The sequence below is a fragment of the Pteropus alecto genome, unplaced genomic scaffold, assembly GCF_000325575.1.
Source record: "Pteropus alecto unplaced genomic scaffold, ASM32557v1 scaffold50, whole genome shotgun sequence".
Classification (NCBI taxonomy): domain Eukaryota; kingdom Metazoa; phylum Chordata; class Mammalia; order Chiroptera; family Pteropodidae; genus Pteropus; species Pteropus alecto.
Window position 1 is genome coordinate 14,957,752 of NW_006431918.1, and position 16,818 is coordinate 14,974,569.

General features: G+C 39.8%; 1 protein-coding gene across 1 annotated transcript in view; it reads right to left on the reverse strand.

Annotated features, from left to right (window-relative positions):
- The window catches only part of GALNTL6 (polypeptide N-acetylgalactosaminyltransferase like 6), an 888,106-nt gene that overhangs the window by 18,397 nt on the left and 852,891 nt on the right, over positions 1 to 16,818 (reverse strand). The window contains exon 11 of the mRNA XM_006906317.2: positions 3,017 to 3,133. Coding sequence (XP_006906379.1) covers positions 3,017 to 3,133 — 117 coding nt within the window. The remainder of the gene's footprint in view (positions 1 to 3,016; positions 3,134 to 16,818) is intronic.

Sequence of the window (16,818 nt, forward strand, 5' to 3'; positions counted from 1 at the left end):
AGATCAGAGCCTGCTGCCCCGCCAAACAGCCACAGGGGGCTCCTCCCCTCCCCTCCCTTCCCCTCCCCTTCCCTGCTCCCAGAACTCATAATAGCAGTTGGGGAGGATGCTTTCCAGACCTACGGTCTTACTATGTATGGCCTAATTTTAGTTTTCTTTCTTGGTCCCTAAAGAAAACTGAAAGCCTGCACACAATACTATAGTGATATCAAACAGCTAAATAGATGGCCGTGAAAAAGGGAATCACACATTTCTTCCTTCATAGAAACTAAATTAGTCATCACTGGTGTTGTGCAACAAAAGGCATTTTCTTCAATGGCCGCTCCTTTATTTCCCAGGTAACTACTGTGTTTATTCATTTCTGTTTTATTTTTGCCATTTTTTTAAAAAAGGATCATTTCAACTCTAATAAGCGTCCCTTTTGTGTTCTTTGAATAGCTTTGAATCAGAAAGAACACATATAATTTTCCTGTCCTGAAATACTTTTCTCATTCAGAAATTTTAATCTAAATGTGGAAGAATAGGTCCTAATTCTTATAAGTCACTGAGTAATATACTGAATAAAGCTTGTAGTTAATTTCTAGACAACAAAGCAGCTTGTACTGTTTTAACCTCCACGTTAATATATGGTGATACATATTTCAAATGTGATTCATTTTTCACCTCCTGTCAACCTTGTTTAATCTTCTTGTAGCTCCGTTTGCAGAGTCTCTAGAGACTGGAAATGTTTTTAAAGATATTTATTAACTGGTTTCTTTAGTTTCTCTTATGTAGTTGTCTGCTTGTCTAGTGCTGCCCTCTGCTGACTGTCTCTTGAATTACATCTCATAGATTTTTGCAGTTTTGCTTGAGGGGGGTGGAAATGAACCAACAGTTTTTAAAATGTATGCCATATAGTTGGATTTATATGTATTCATTTTCAGCTGTCAAATAAAATCTGCGTTTCAGAGAATATTGCATTCTAGGACATTCCAGGAGATAGAAATATTAAACCTGATTCAGACATGCAGGTATGCATACTTCATACTCACCAGCTGGCTAGGTATATTTCCTGGTCGGGCTGAATAGAGGTGGTAGAGAAAAATTTAGCCCTACGGACAAAGTTTTTTCTTTTGTCATGTCTTTTTTTCTTTTTTCTTTTTAAAAATAATCTTTTCCTCTCTAGATGCCTGCCTTACTGGGAGGCCTCTGAAGCCTTCTCTTTTGCTCCCAGGCTGAAGTCGAAATTGCTTCTTGGAGTAACAGGCCAGCACTATTTTTTACATCCCTGCTAACACCCCCGTGGTCTTATAGGAAGAAGTAGAGGAAGGAGGAGATGAGTCAGCTTTTACTGACACTTCATTCCTATCAGAAAATCCTGGAGCTGCAGGCTTTTTAAAACCCATCTGATAAGTGCGCACACATTGCAGGATGTATCTGAGTGAATGATAAATCGTGTTCGGTGTTTGGCAGTTGCTGGGGACCCGAGAGAGGTTTCTAATGTGATATAAAGTGCTCTAGGGGGAGAAGTTGTGAGAAGGCAGAAGCAAAAATATATTTACTCTGCGCTTATGTGCAAGAATATCACAGACATTATTTCTTTTCATAACAACCCTGTGTGTGAGGTGGATATTATTGTCCCTTAAAGACTTAACAACTTTATAAGGACACACAGGCTAAACTGGCTGAAATCCTGGCTGGCCTGACTGCAAGGCTCAGTTTCCTTCCAGAACATCAGGAGGCTGTGGGATGAGAGTTACCAGTGGGGCAGGGGGCACTGTTGGTTCAGTGATCGAATTAATTTTGGACTGTGCGTGGACTTGGCCCATTGTTGCTCTCCTAAGTGTTGCTGCCCTGCACGCAGTGCAGGCTGGATTCGGGGCAGGGAGTGACGGTGGTGAGGGAGGTGCCACCGTGCTGAATCCCGGCACACTCGACCACTTGCAAGAGCCCAGGGTGAGTATGGTGGGTCTTCACTGGTTTAATAAACAAGATAGATGTTTGAGGATTATGGCTAATGGAACAGAATAGAACAGAACTAATGCCTTATTGGAAATTGCTTGTCTGCTTTTTTGGTTTTCGTAACAGGAGCATTAAGGACAACTCTGGGAAACAGAAAGCACAGTCAGGACATACTACCCTGAACATGGAAAATGTCCTTTTGCAGAGGGAGAGAGAGGAGTAGTGTGGGGGAAGGGGCTTCGACTGTCTCTATAATACGGCAAGAGCTTTACGTACTTGTTAAATTTGTACGATGAGTACACAAATGTCCGCTATCATATTTTCATAGTTTCCTATTTGGCATGTTTTATAATTAAAGATTAAAGCATAAAAAGGGGCAGACACAATTCTACCCACTATCTTTTCTCTTTTACAGGCAACACGGTGTGAGGAAAACCCCTTACAAGGTCTGCCAAGTTGCAAAGCGGGTCAGGAATCACACCTCACTTCATAAACTGAGTTGCACTGAAATATTTTTTAATCAAAAGCAATAAATTGTTTTGACGTATTTCACGGAGTCCATGTTGAGGTGTTATTGCCTCAGAGTTATCCTTCATGTGTAAGATTACACACTACTACAACAACCAGAAGTGTACGTAAAGTACTCTTTTCAATATACAGCCAAAGGGGAAAAATAAGATTAGATAGTCACACCAATTTATAGAATAACAAAGAGTCTTTCACTAAAACCGTGAAACTTAGTTGCAGGAGTTCCATAGCACTCTATAGGCTTTTCATGGTTGGAAAACTATCATTCTGGGAAAGGAAATATAAAACTAGGGTTACAATCACCATTTCTACCATCCTTTCTATTATATAAAGCACATTTTTCTATATTATCTCACTTATCACAACTGCTCTGAGAAGAAACAGAAACAAAGAAGTTAAGTGATTCACTTAACTACAGAGCTGGTTGGTGACAGAACCAGAACCAGGACCCCGGGTCCCAGTATCTCAACTAGAGATTCGTTCCCACTGTATCCCTCCATGCCTGCCTCAACCCCCATCCTCCCGTGACTTCCGGGAGCTGACATACCTGTTCGTGAGACCATGTCCTTTCAGAACCATCCTTGACACAGATGTCCAGCCTTAGCTCAGTTCCTGTGGCTCCATGCTTGCTGTCCACACAGAGATTAGCTGCCACGTTTCGAATCTGTGGAAAGAAGGACGAATGAGCTTGAGGCTCTTTTTTTATTTTACCCCTAGATCCTGACAATTCTGGTATAGATTTGGTAGTTTTTTTTTTTTTTATTACATGATTATTGAATGATACCTGAAATTTGTGTGCAATTTATGGAGAAAAAGCAGGGAAGTAAATGTAACATGGTCAATTTACATGTAGAAGAACATGAGATGGTCGAACAGCAAAACCGCAGCTGGCGGCCGCAGGGGAATGTGTGATATGCAACTAGGGAGCAGCGTAGGGTTCAGGCCTTCTGTAAAATGAGAGACTTTCCCTTTTCAGGTAGTTCTGAACTTGGAATTTGTCATCTTCTTGCTCAAAAGCATCTTCTACCGTGACCGCCTTAGCTGGGAGAGCGATCTAATATGAGGCGGGCGATGCAGAAGAAGTGCCTGAAGGGAGGGAGCGAGTCACCGAGCATGGCATGGTTCTGTGCAGGATGTGGCGACTTTATGTTCCAGTCTGCCTGGATGGCCATCTTGGTCTACGCCTGGGTGATAAATTAAAAATTTCACTCTAGAGTATTAGCAAAGTAGAAAAGATAGTACTATGGGTGCAATATTATACTAACTGAAGATTCTCTATGTAAGGCCTGAACTTTGAAAAGTTGCAGAATGAGAAAAAAAGACCAATAATTCTTTAAAATTATTATATCATCACTGATATAAGGAACTGTTAGGGGCGGGAAAAGGGCAGACTATGGAAAGTATCAACAGCAGACACAGTAACCAGAAAGCTTGGACATGACTTTTTGTCAAATCTTCCCGCCTGAAGATCTCACCAATTCTCTGTTAGCATCAGAACCACGTCCTGTGGCAGAGTTGGATATTGTTTACAGTTTGTTACCTAGGTGTGGATGCTTAGATAAGCTCAATGATCTCAATCCTTCTCATGCCTTTATATAGTCCTGGATTATAATAATCTCTTTCAGTACTATTAAGAATAGAAACAGAACAGGATGTACTCAGCTGATAATCTTAGTCAAGGTTCTTTTTCCCAGAATGGGTAGGGAAGGTAAGGAGTCTCTCCATGGCAGAAGGATGTGAACTGAGCCTCTTCCTGTTGGGGTGGGGTGGTGAGGCAGAGAGAAGGTTGGTAGGAAACATACTGGGTAACATGAAAGAAATAAGTGATGCTAAGATGAGATGGTGGTGGAGGGAGCTATTTCATACTTGACTTACTTTAGGAATAGAGGTTGATGTCCTTCAGCAGGGAATCAGTGTGGTGGGTACCAGTTTCCTTATTCAGGGAATTTGGCAAAAGCTTGGATTCGTCTTGCATAATTGGGCCTCTACTTTCAGGGTTTCTGTCCCTGATGACAGGGAATGTGAAACAATGTAGGATACGGGGCAATCGTTCTTAACCTAGTTTGGCTTACAGACCTCTCAGAGATTCTAAGGAAAGCTATGGACACTTTTTCAAAAACAAATGAACTGTAAGTAAATACATGCAAGCACTTTAGCGTTCATTTTCCTAGAATGCATAGACTCCAAATTTGAACCCCGAATTAGAGAAAATGCTTGACTCTCACCCTTGTAAACTAATTGCATTTCCACTTAGTAGTGTGGGAGATCCTGAAAGACAGGAAATGAACTTGGCTGGCGTTGAAGTGCCCTGATTCACTCTTTTATTTACCTTTTCTCCACCTTCTTTAAACAAGTACGCGGGAAGAACTTTACTATGGAATTTGGGGAGCCAACCTTAAAATGTGCCTTTTGTAAAAATCAATGCCTTGCTGTGTGAAAGAGTTTCTTTGGTGAAACAGAAACACCCAGAAGGTCAAAAGTTTGATTTTGTTATCGCCGTCTTGAGCCTGGCACACTCTGTAATGCTCCCATTTGATCTCCTTATCTGAGTGCAGGGTTTTGGTTTCTAAAGCTGCCTTTAACCTGCATCCGCCTGAGCTCTGCCTCACAGAGCCCTGGGCAGGGCTGTCCTCTCAGTCTTGGGCCATTTAACTCACAGCCACACTCTTCTTAGAGAACCAGTGTCAGTTTATGCAAAGGCATCTTCAGGGCACTGTTGTTTTCTCCACTTGAACTCAGAATTACATTTAGGAAAAAAGCAGCTGCTTATAGGTTTATGGCCGCTTGGCCACGGAAGGAGTTTGCCCTCCTCTGTCAGCTGGCATAGTGCTCACTCACTGGAGGGGCTCTCTCTGCTCTTGGAAAAGGAGGATGTGAGGAAGAAAAGGACGTTCACAAGCCAGGGACACCGGCAAAGCTGCCAAATCTGCCTTTGGTGGATTCACACCAAAGCCTATCAGAAAGGCTTGTTTAGTTTCTAAACACTGTGAGCTTGAAAGGGCCCTGGCAGGAATGGAGCAGACCCATTTTCTAAGCTCTTGAAATTTCTAAATTCTCACTCAAATGGCATCTGGGTAGACAATGGGATAAGCTGCTCTGGAAACCAAATTTCAAGTTTTACAAGCTTAATTGTCTACATCTGTGTAAATTCCAGCAACTAGTGGTACCAGAGAGAAAATGATGAGAGTTCAAGGTAGGATGTATTCTTGGATAGAGGTTAACATCGGGCCATTCTCCCTCGCTTCTCTCTCCCTTTCCTTTTCATCCCCATCTCTTCGGCTCATATTCACATCCTCTCCTCTTGCTCACAAACACAACTCCATTATAAGAGGTAAATAAAAATCCAACAGAGCTGATCCGCATATTTACGTGTTCATTTGAATAAAGTTTTAAATTATGTAGACAAGAACATTTACAAATGATCTATACTTTTTCAACATGGTCTCGGTATCTGCGGCGGAAGGTAGGACAGTTCATACACATATACATACTCCGAATCTAGGACACAGAATGAGGACTAGGTCTACGACAGTATAGATCGTTTTCATGCTTTATTCCTTTGATGTCCAGCTTCAGGCTTTGGCATCATTAAAATTGTGTCAAGGAATCCTGAGAGACACTGAACATGATTAGGAAGTGAGGTGGTGCTTCATGAGGAATGGGAGGGAAGGAGAAAAATAGGGGGAAAGGGAACCATGATGTGTGGCAGGATTACAGAGATAATCTCCTTCTGGGCGAGGATTAGGAAAAGGCCTAGCAGAGAGTAAAGGATTTCTTAGGGATGCAGGAGAGAAGTCAGGTTCAGCTTGAACATTTTTCCCCTCCCCTAAACACAGGATGTTTTATAAAAGAGGTACAAGAGAAGAGGAGTGTGATATAAAAGTCAGTGTGGCCAGTAAGGTGTGGGGATGGATAATTCAGTTGGTTGTTAGAGACAAGCCTCAGTTTAATAAATAAGAGAGCATCGTTTCTCATTTCCTCCATAGCTTTGGGGTCTTTTAAGTAAGAACTAGTGGGTTAGTGATTCATTTAACAAATATTTGAGTATCTGCTTTGGCCCAGGCACTCTGCTTGATACTGGGTATACAGTGGGGGTGGGGTGGGGGGGGTGAGAATTAGTTCTCTTTGTGCAGTTTTTGGTCCGGTGAGGGTATTAGAGAACATACTTGAGACTCCCAATATTTCTGGCCATGAATTTTTAAGGTGGCAAAGGAATCCAGATGCTCCCCCCGTTTAAGGACTGTGGTTGGTTTTAGAATGCAAATTGACATGCAGAGCCAGAAAGAAAGAAGATGCTGGGGTGATATGGAGAGAGAACTGAATGGAGACGGAGCAGGTCCGGGTTCACCAGGCACAAATGAGTTTGCCTGATAATCTTAGCCATGTACTCCTTGTCAAAGCTTAGTTTATCCATTTATAGAAAGCCGACATTTAAGGAGTGCTTCTGAATGAAAGGCACTTTGAGTTGTCCTGATAGAGATTCAAAGACAAAGAAAAAACGGCTTCTACTCTCAAGGAGTCCACAATCTTACTGGGGGGACATCGCTTTGAAGGCATGTTATTAGATTACTAAATGCGAAGTGAGGACTGAAGAGAAACAATCAATTCTCAGCGAGACAGCTTGGAACACTTTGTAGAACTAACGACTTTGGAAGGGGCTCTGGAGGACGAGTAGAATTGAATCTAGAGAATAAAATGACAGGACATTGCAGCCTTAGGGATCGGAGATGTACATAAATATGGAGATTTGACAGTGTAAGGCGTTTTTTAGGGAACGGCTCATACTTGGTATGGCTCAGCATAAGGTTTGTAAAATGAGGACGATCTTGCCTCAAAGGGTAGCTGTGAAGATTAAACTAATACATGCGAAGTGCTTGCACAGTGTCTGATGCACGGTAGGTGGTCAGTAAATGTTAGCTACTATTCATTTGTTTACTTTTTCAGCTGAGTCGACTATAATGACAAATGGGGCGATGTCACAGTCAGATCACATTTCTATTACACTATGAGATGTCCCGCAGGCACTTCAAATACAAAGAGATCACAGCTGAACAAGCCATGGCTATCACGCCAGACCTGTTTTTCAATCTGGATCACCTCATAATCTTGATAATGTCAAAAGCAGCCACCCAAGACCTCAGTCTGGTAACTGGGGTGTCACCCTAGATTCACCCATGTTCCCTCCTCCCCCACCCCAATCAATTAGCTGTCTCTGTTGAGTCTCGCCCTTGATCCTGAATGCCTCACTCTTTTCCTCTCCTTTCCACTCCCACAGACTTTCAATATTTCCTCATGGGCTTAAAAAAAATGTAGTAAAATACATGTAATATGAATTTGGCCATTTTAACCATTTTTAAGTGTAAAATTCAATGGCATTAAGTACATTCGGAATTCTGGGTAGCCACTATCACTATTTCCATCAGCCAAAATAGCAACTCTGTAACCATTAAGTGATAACTTCCCCACTCCCCCACACCTGGTACCCTCTATTCTACCGACTCTATGAATTTGCCTATTGTAGACACCTCAGCTAAATGGACCCGTACCATGTTTGCCCTCTGTGCCATGTTTATTTCACTTAGCATGATGTTTTCAAAGTTTATCCATATTGTAGCGTGTATCAGAACTTTGTTCCTATTTAAGTCTGAATAATATTTTATTGTACGTAATATCTATCTCTTTCTACATCTATATCTAGCTCTATCTATCAATCACATTTTGTTTATGCATTTATTCATTGACGGACACTTAGGTTGTTTCCACATTTTGGCTATTGTGAATAATGACATTGTAAACATTGGTATACAAATATCTGTTTGCATACTTGTTTTCAGTTCTTTTGGGTATATACCTAGGAGTGGTATTGCTGGATGATATGATAATTCTACGTTTATCCTTTTCAGGAACCACCATCCTGTTTTCCATAACGGCTACACCATTTTACACTCCTACCAGCAACATTCAATGGTTCTAATTTCTTCACATCTCTGCCAACACTTGTTGTTTTCTGTTTTTTTATTAATTAATTTTTTTATTAATTTTTAAATATTTTATTAACCATCCTAGTGGATATGAAGTAGTTTCTCATTATGGTTTTGATATACATTTCTCTAATGACTAATGATGTTGAACAACTTTTCATGTGTTTATTGGGTATTTTTATATCATCCAGGGAAAATTTCTATTCAAGTCCTTTGCCCATTTTTATTTTGAGCGTTCTTATTTTGTTGTTGTTAAATTGTAGGAGTCCTCTATATAGTCTAGATGTTAATCGCTTATCACATATAGTTGCAAATATTTTCTATTTTGTAGGTTTCCTTTTCACTCTGTGAATAGTGTCTTGATACACAACAGTTTTATTTTTAATCAAGTTCAATTTATTTCTTTTTTCTTTTGTTGCCTGTTTTTGGAATCATATTTAAGAAACCACTGCCAAATCCAACGCCACAAAGAGTGCCTCCTGTTTTATTTTAAAGATTTTGTAATTTTAGCCCTTGTGTTTAGGTCTTTGAACCATTTTGAACCATTATATATAAACATAGAGTCTAGAATTAGCCTGGCCAGGTTTAGAGCTTGATTTCACCATTTACTAGGTATTTGGCTTTAGTCAAGTTACTTATCTTCTTTTTTCCTCATTTTCCTCTTCTATAAAATGAAGATAATAATACTTGCCCAATAAATTTGATGTGAGGATTAATTGAGAGTATACAGACAAGGTGCTTACGTTGGTGTCTGGTTCATATGAAGTACTCAATAAATGTTAGCTTCATAGTAGTATTAGTTGTGGTAGTAGTGGCTTGCAGTGAGAAAACACACTTGGGAGATAGATTGGTGTCATTTTGTGAAGGGTCTTGAATATCGAGATAAGAAATGTAAACTTTGTTCTGTTAGCAAAGGAAATTATTAGATTTTTGGAGATAAAAAAGTTGTTTTAGACGGTAAATTCTGGTGTTAATGGATAAGACAGATGGTTATGCAATTGTGAGCATGGCATCAGTTCTAATTGAAAATGAGAATCTGAACTACGGTAATGGTAGTGATAGAACATATCCAAAGAGTGTATGTATTCAAAGGAAGGGATGCATTCCAGATGCATTGTTCAGATAGCTTTTACAAGTCTTGACATCTATTTGCATGTGGATAATGAAGAAGACATGCTGAATTTGAGGTGTTTTTGTGATATCTATATACAGACATGCAGAAGTCTGGAGTTTGGAAAAGAGGTCAAGGTAAGAAATGCAGATTTGGAAGTTATCTGCTGTGCCGATTATTAATATACTGTCTCTCAACTCCAAACCCATCCTCTTTTGCCTTGCTTTGTGATACTCAAGATGGACCCTGTAGACAGTTTTCCTTGTCAAGAGCTACAGTTTGAGACTTTACCAATAGAGGCTGCTGGAGGGACACCGGAAAGGCAGAGCAGGAGGCAGGTCTTTCCCTCTTTTGTGTGTGCGCTGTTTTTCCATGTGATAGTCAGCAAACTGGCGTGTGGGGTGAAAGAAGCTCTCATCCAAGTGGCTTTCACAGGTCAGCAGTGGCTGCTGCCTCCTGCAAGTTTCTTCACCTCCACCAAGCTGCATGTTTGTAGCAGCCATGTCATGTCATATCGCGAGGCCTGAATTGCTGCTGTGGTGGGGAAAGAGGTTGGGAAGTCTCTTCCAAGTTTCTAAGCTCCTGCCTTGCTCACATTCCCTCAGCCTTAAAGGCCGTTGTTGCTTTCCGAAGTTGCTGTCCTGTAATCTTTAGCTTCCTTTTTTAACCCTTTTACTAGTTAACAACTTTCTTTACATTAAAATTTTTCTGTTCAAATGATTGATGTGATTTCTGTCTTCTGACGGGGCCCTCATTGATGTGACCACATATGAGTGATAACAAGTCACAGAAGAATGTGACATCATACAAACAAAGACTGTGATGAAGATAGAGGATGGAATCCTGGGGGATGCTTTCATTGAAAAGTGGGCAAAGAAAGTACCTAGGAAAAGAAAGGGAAAGTGAGAGGAGAATCAGAAAAAAGAAAGAGAAGAATTTCAAAATGTGGGCAGGTCAACAGTGTTGAATTCCATAGAGTGGTCAAGTAGCAGGAGGACTGGAAGAAGTTTGTGGACTTGGCAGTTAGGACGTCACTGGTAGCCTTTTCAAAGACAATTTCTGTGATGTGGTAAATGAAGGCAGAAGACAGAATGCCAAGTGGACTGGGGAAATCTGGGAGGTGACAGTTAAGAATCAACAAATGGAAGCTTCTCTTTCAAGAAACTTGAGGGTGATGAGAAAGATAGATACAAGGGTAAAGCAGATTTAAAAAGAAACAACATTTTTGGGATGGGAAGACTTGAGGACAGAGTTATATATAAGCCCTGCCCTAATTCATTTGAGACTCAATTTTTTTGAAGTGTTTTTAGAAATTAAAAACAGTATACAAATACAAAGCAATAGAAATGTTTTCAGTATCCTTATAGGACACTTCATTTTTTAGGGTTCTGCCTCTTGGCCATCACACCACATTTGTTTGGACAGATCCATTCTATCTCTAACTGCTCCATGCTAGTGGTGCCCATTGACTTCACCGGTAGAGACCAACTACTGCCTTTCTTTGAAAGTATGCCCACAAAAATTTTCTTCCTATCTTATGCACATTTTTCCCTTCTGAATTTACCATAAATGTAATTGCTTTGGCATCTCTCTTGCCTCAGGACTTACTAGAACTACTCATTTTGGAAGCCTGGCTTACATTATGCAAAAAAAAAAAAAAGGTAAGTCTGTGGCAGAAATATTACAGGGCTTTCAAATTTATATGTGTTGTATTTCAAATAGTCTTTTTCTAAAACTATGTCCTGCAACTTGAAGTTAAGTATTGCGATTATTGTGTGTGCAACATATTCTGTGTCAGAATAGAATTTTTCAGTTGAGGACTGTTTGCAGAAAACAATTTGATTTTCACAGATACAGAGGAAGGTATGTATAAATAAGCTACTTCTTATTGGTATTAAGATAAACAACTCTTCTCTAATACAAAGAAACGAAATTAGAGTATCTACTTTGTACTAAACTGGGTGCTTTCAACCATCATTTTACTTTTTAATTTGCACCACCACCATGCTGTGTTTTCATTCACATTTGCAACTGGGGCTCTGGGAAAGTAGATGGTTTGTCCAAGATCTTACAACTGAAAGAGGGCGGAAGGGATTTGTATCCATGTCTCTGAGTCCTAGACCCTGCTTTCTTTACTCTATTATGGTAATGCTTATAATTAATTCACCCAAAAAGCACAATTTTCAGTGCTAAATCTGTGTCAAATGCTTTACTGAGATCAAAGGATTATATGAAGATTGAAGAAGGCTATGCGTCCTTGGGCTCAGAGAAGAAATGATCCTAGTCTGAAACTGGGTTGGCGTCTGATCTAGATAGAGAGGTTGAAACAGGGTTAGAAATAAAATCACTTCAATGCTCAGGGAACTTTGGTGAAGCCTTGGCCAAGCCAAGGGATGGAGAAGTGACTATCAAGTCACTGAGGTCCAAGACTGAAGGGGAATAGGAGGTTGCCCATGGTGGCTGGACTCTGGGGGGAGAACATGGGGGTAAGGAGAAGCATCTGGGAGATTAAGAGGAGGAATCAGATCTTGACCTTTGCCTGATACTCTAGATTTTGAATATAGATTTTTTTTTTTTAAAGAATTCCATTTTATGGAAAGAAAAGCTAGAAAATGGCAGAAGAATGGTGACTTTATCTTGACCTATTCAGTTGACTAGAAAATACCTCCTTTTGCATTCAATAGTCAGGTATATACTTTGCAAAGTAGAGACTATGAAACAATTTTGATCTCTTGAACACATGAGAATATAAATTTAAACTCTTAGTAACCACTTTTTTTTTAAGTTTGGATCTTTTCCCCCTGAGTCTTGGTGTTGTAAATTCACAAAGTCATAGAAGGAAATATTTTAGTCTGTATCCTCTCATGAGTGTACTGCTGGGACAGAGCCATGGTCTGGCGAGAGAGCGACCAACAGGCTTGGCTGAGCAAAGGTTTTTTGAAAGCTCAGGTGACAATTATTCATATTTTGGTATGAGTTATACACACATGTATAATGAGACAAAACTTATTGCGGGTCAGAAACATGAAGGAAGACATTTTTTAAAAAGTTGGAAGGAGTAGCTTTGGAGATGAACAGATTTACTTGGGTCCTTCTTTTCTCCCTGTGATTTATAAAACTCCAACGAGTAAATTAAAGTTGTGCAGGATGAGGGGAAATGAGACCTGAAGGAAGATTTTACAGCGAGAGTTCAAGAATATCTACAGGAAAACTTGTCAAAAGAATATCTGAAAATCAGGAAAGGCATTTTAAGTCAGGAGTTAATATGAGTTTTCCAGTATTCTGTGAGAGAAGGAATCTACAGGAAGAACTGTTGCTATGCTATTAATAACACAAACTGCAGTTATGTCAAGAGATCTAAAAAAAAAAAAAAGGCAAATACGAGCCGTGGGAGAAGCTGGCTCATGTGCTGTGGAGGCGGCGTGGCCCCACTTCAGCCACAGATTGTGGGGAGGAACCCCAGAGTGCACTGCAGGCCGGAAATGGTTGGTCATCACACCTTCTGCTCCGTTACTCAGGAAATGGCATGGCGCCATCTGCTCAGACTGAGCCACACTGCTGGGCAAACACCGCATCTTTTAACTAACGTCTTGACATCTAAAATTCCTGTCATTTTTCTCCTGGAGTGCTACTTTATGAATACAAACACTTCTTCCGATGGTTAGATTCACCTGTGAATTGCCAATAAATCTAAGATTTGCTCCAGTTCCAGCATAATCATGAAAAGCCACTTTCAATATTATTCTCAAAGACAAGGTCAACATCCCCAGGCATTAAAAATAAAGCAACTTTTTAGTATACTTGAAAAACTACTCATAAAACACAGTGTCTAGATAAAATAATTCTTCCTTTGAGTTCAGGTCAGATTATTGAAATGTGGGCAGGTTTAAAATCTTGTCTAATATAGAGATGTTAAGCTCTTGTGTAAAATTCAGGACCATTTAGTTAATGAAGATATGCAATCAAAATTATAGGGTCGATTCTGAGAAGGATGTGACTTTCTGACCCTGGACATGATTGCAGCAAAATCTCTGAGATACACGATAATTTGTGGGCTTTTAAAGTTCTCCAGAAAATTAGATTTTCTTGAACTTATTCTTCAGTTTAATAGCCATCTCTCTAAGAAAGGCCAGCAAATTGTCCTTATTTTCAAGTAAGATAACTCAGGGTCTCAGTTTTTAGTAGTAAATTTCATCACTTAAGCATAGTCAGCATATTAAAAAGAGGTGAATTGGTTTTTTAAGGGAATAAAGGGGGACATGCCAAACTGCACTTGGGATACTAAACTGCAATGTAACATTCATAAAATATTTCATGGTATAACTACCTCCCTGAACTATTTCTCTGTGGGCCTCAGGTTATGAAGTCATATCATTTCTGATTTGTAGAGGACAAAACAGAGTAGTAGTAAAAAATATTTCTACCCTCCTTCTTACCTCCTGCCACAAAATTAAACAAATAGGAACAGAAATAATGAGTTTTGAAGGCCTAGCCTTAAAATTCTGAGTCACACTGACCAGCATGCCATCATTGTGTCCCGTAGCAAGGGAATTTCATGCAAAACTAACAGAGAACATTGACTAATATTTTTTATAAAAAAAGCAAATGTACTCCCTTGAAATCAGTAACAATAGAAATTCTGCCCTGGGGCACTACTGTATGCAGAGTTAGTGTAATAATCTTGAAATGCTTGAATGCTCGTCAGCTTTCTAAACAATAATCTCACATCTACGTCCAATCTAAGCATTTTATACAATTCCCTCCTCTCAAATTTCTTAACTGTAAATATAGTTAATCATGCCAGACTCGATGGGTGTATAGTTCTGAGAATAAGCTGGCTAGGGTTTCATGAGATTGTGATATACATGGTGGCTGTCAAAAGCCAAGAATTATCCTTTCTCTGTGAAAGAGTGAGATTTTATGTCTCCCTGAAAATAGAGTAGAACGGAACAAAACCCAAAACAAAACAAAGTGGGACAAAAAGAGTTCTTAAAGAAAGTCAACATTAGTCTAGTTTTAGTTTAGTAAATCTGGGTACATGTACAAGCTAAATAGCCAGTCCAGGTAAGTTCACATGGAAATTGGCAGGCCCACCTTAGTGTCAGGTGACTTTGGGAGGCCAAGGGCTGGGTTCTGTTTCTGGCAGGGTCCTGCAGTGTTACCTTAAGCCATAGAGCCTTTCTGGAGGAGAAACTATGCCTTATTCATTTCTGTAATTCCAGCCCCTGGCATAGTTTTTGGTATATAATATATTCATCTGCCATGGCAAAATAGCATAGCCTGGGTGGCTTAAACAACAGAAATTTATTTCTCATTTCTGGAGGCTAGAAGTCCAAGATCAAGGTATCAGCAGGTTTGGTTTCCTTTAAAGCCTTACTCCTTGGCTTGAAGACGACAGCCTTGTCACTGTGTCCTCACATGGCCCTTTCTCCATGCATTCATGTGCCTCGTGTCTCTTCCTTTTACGACAAGGAGGCCAGTCATATTGGGTTAGGGCTCCATGTTCATGACCTCATTCAACTTTAATTACCTCCTTAAAGGCCTTATCTCCAAATGTAATTACACTGCTGAAAGGTTAGGGTTTCAACATATGAACTTTAGGGGAACAAAATTCAGTCTATAACATATCCTACTTACTCAATAATTGCCTTTTAAATAAAGTTTTACTATTTTTCTAGTTAGTTTCTGTGCTGATGAATGAGAGGGGTCGCAATGACAGATATTTATTATTATTCTTGCAGCTGATCTTAGGGTTTTACAAAGAAGCCTCACCAATACTGAATTTTTCAAATGATTAAAAAAAATGATTGCTAGGCTGTTTTGCTAGATATGTTTAATAACCACTTCTGTTACTACACACATACTAAGCCTATTCAGGAGACTGTTAGAGTCTCAAAATCACTTGCTTGCATTCATCTCTCAAATCTCTCACCCAAATCCTGACTCATCTCCTCTTATTGCTGGAATTAGGTCACGGGCAAAGCTCTAGCAATGACTTTTTGAGCCGCAGGTGGCCCTCCAGCTGAATGTGATACTTGTCTGGTTTATATTTTGAGCCTGGTCTTAATTTTTTCATTCAAGGTCATCAGTATCATTTTATGTAAGTGATTTTTAACTTCTTTTGGGTCACGGACTGTCTTTGAAAATCAGATGAAAGCTAAAGACTCTCCAGAAAAATGTTCATATATACAGATGCAAAATATTCTTGCTTTCTATATCTGGTGGTCCATAAGACTGTTTCTCGAGTTCTTTATATACTTAGCTTTGACTCCCACGCCTCCAACACATAGACACACAGGAGCTTAGAAATTTGCTCTTTGGAACACATGATGTGACACTCTCCCTGTACCCATCAGCATTGGTAGACAAGAAAATGGCTGTAGTTTTTGTCTAAAAACAAAACAAAACATAACTAAGAGATGTCTCATGCAAAAACAATTATTCTCCTGAACCTTTTGTATGATTTAGGTAATATGTGGCCTCCTCCATCCATTTGTAATGCAATTCAGGGTTTCCACAGCAGTAAATAATAATAACCAACATTTTATTGAGAGCCTGCAGTGTTAGGCCCTATGCTCATGTTCTTCATGGATTATGTCATTTAATGATCACAACAATTCTATGAGATAGGTACTATTGTATTCTTATTTTGTAATGATGAAACCAAGGTGTATTAGTTTCCTGTAGCTGCTGTAACAGATTACCACAAAACTTGTGGCTTGAAGCAAATGAAATGTATTCTCTCACAGTTTTGGAGGCCAGAAGTCCAAAATCAAGGTGTTGGCTGGGCTGTGCTCTCTTTGAAGGCTCTAGGAGGGATTTCATTCCTTGCTTCTTCCAGCTTCTGGTGGACGCTGACATTCTTTAGCTTGTGGCTAACTTCAATCTCTCACATGGCCTTCTCCTCTTCCCTATGTATCTCTTCTCCGTGTATCCCTTATGAAGACACTTGTCATTGGATTTAGAGTACACCTAAATTGTCCCTAATGATCTCATTTTGAGGTTCTTAATTTCATCAACAAAGACCCCTTTTCCAAATAAAGTCATTATTCACAGGCTCTGGGAATTAGGATGTGGACACATGTTTTTGCCAGCCATCATTCAACCTACTACACAAGGCATAGGTAGGTGATAGTAAGTCAGTGGTGAACCTGGGATTCCAAATCTTATGTTAGGGTCTTAAGACCCTGTAACATCCTCACATGCTGTACCTGTCCACTTCAGAGCCTCCTCTTGGCTCAGAGGGACAGTTGTACC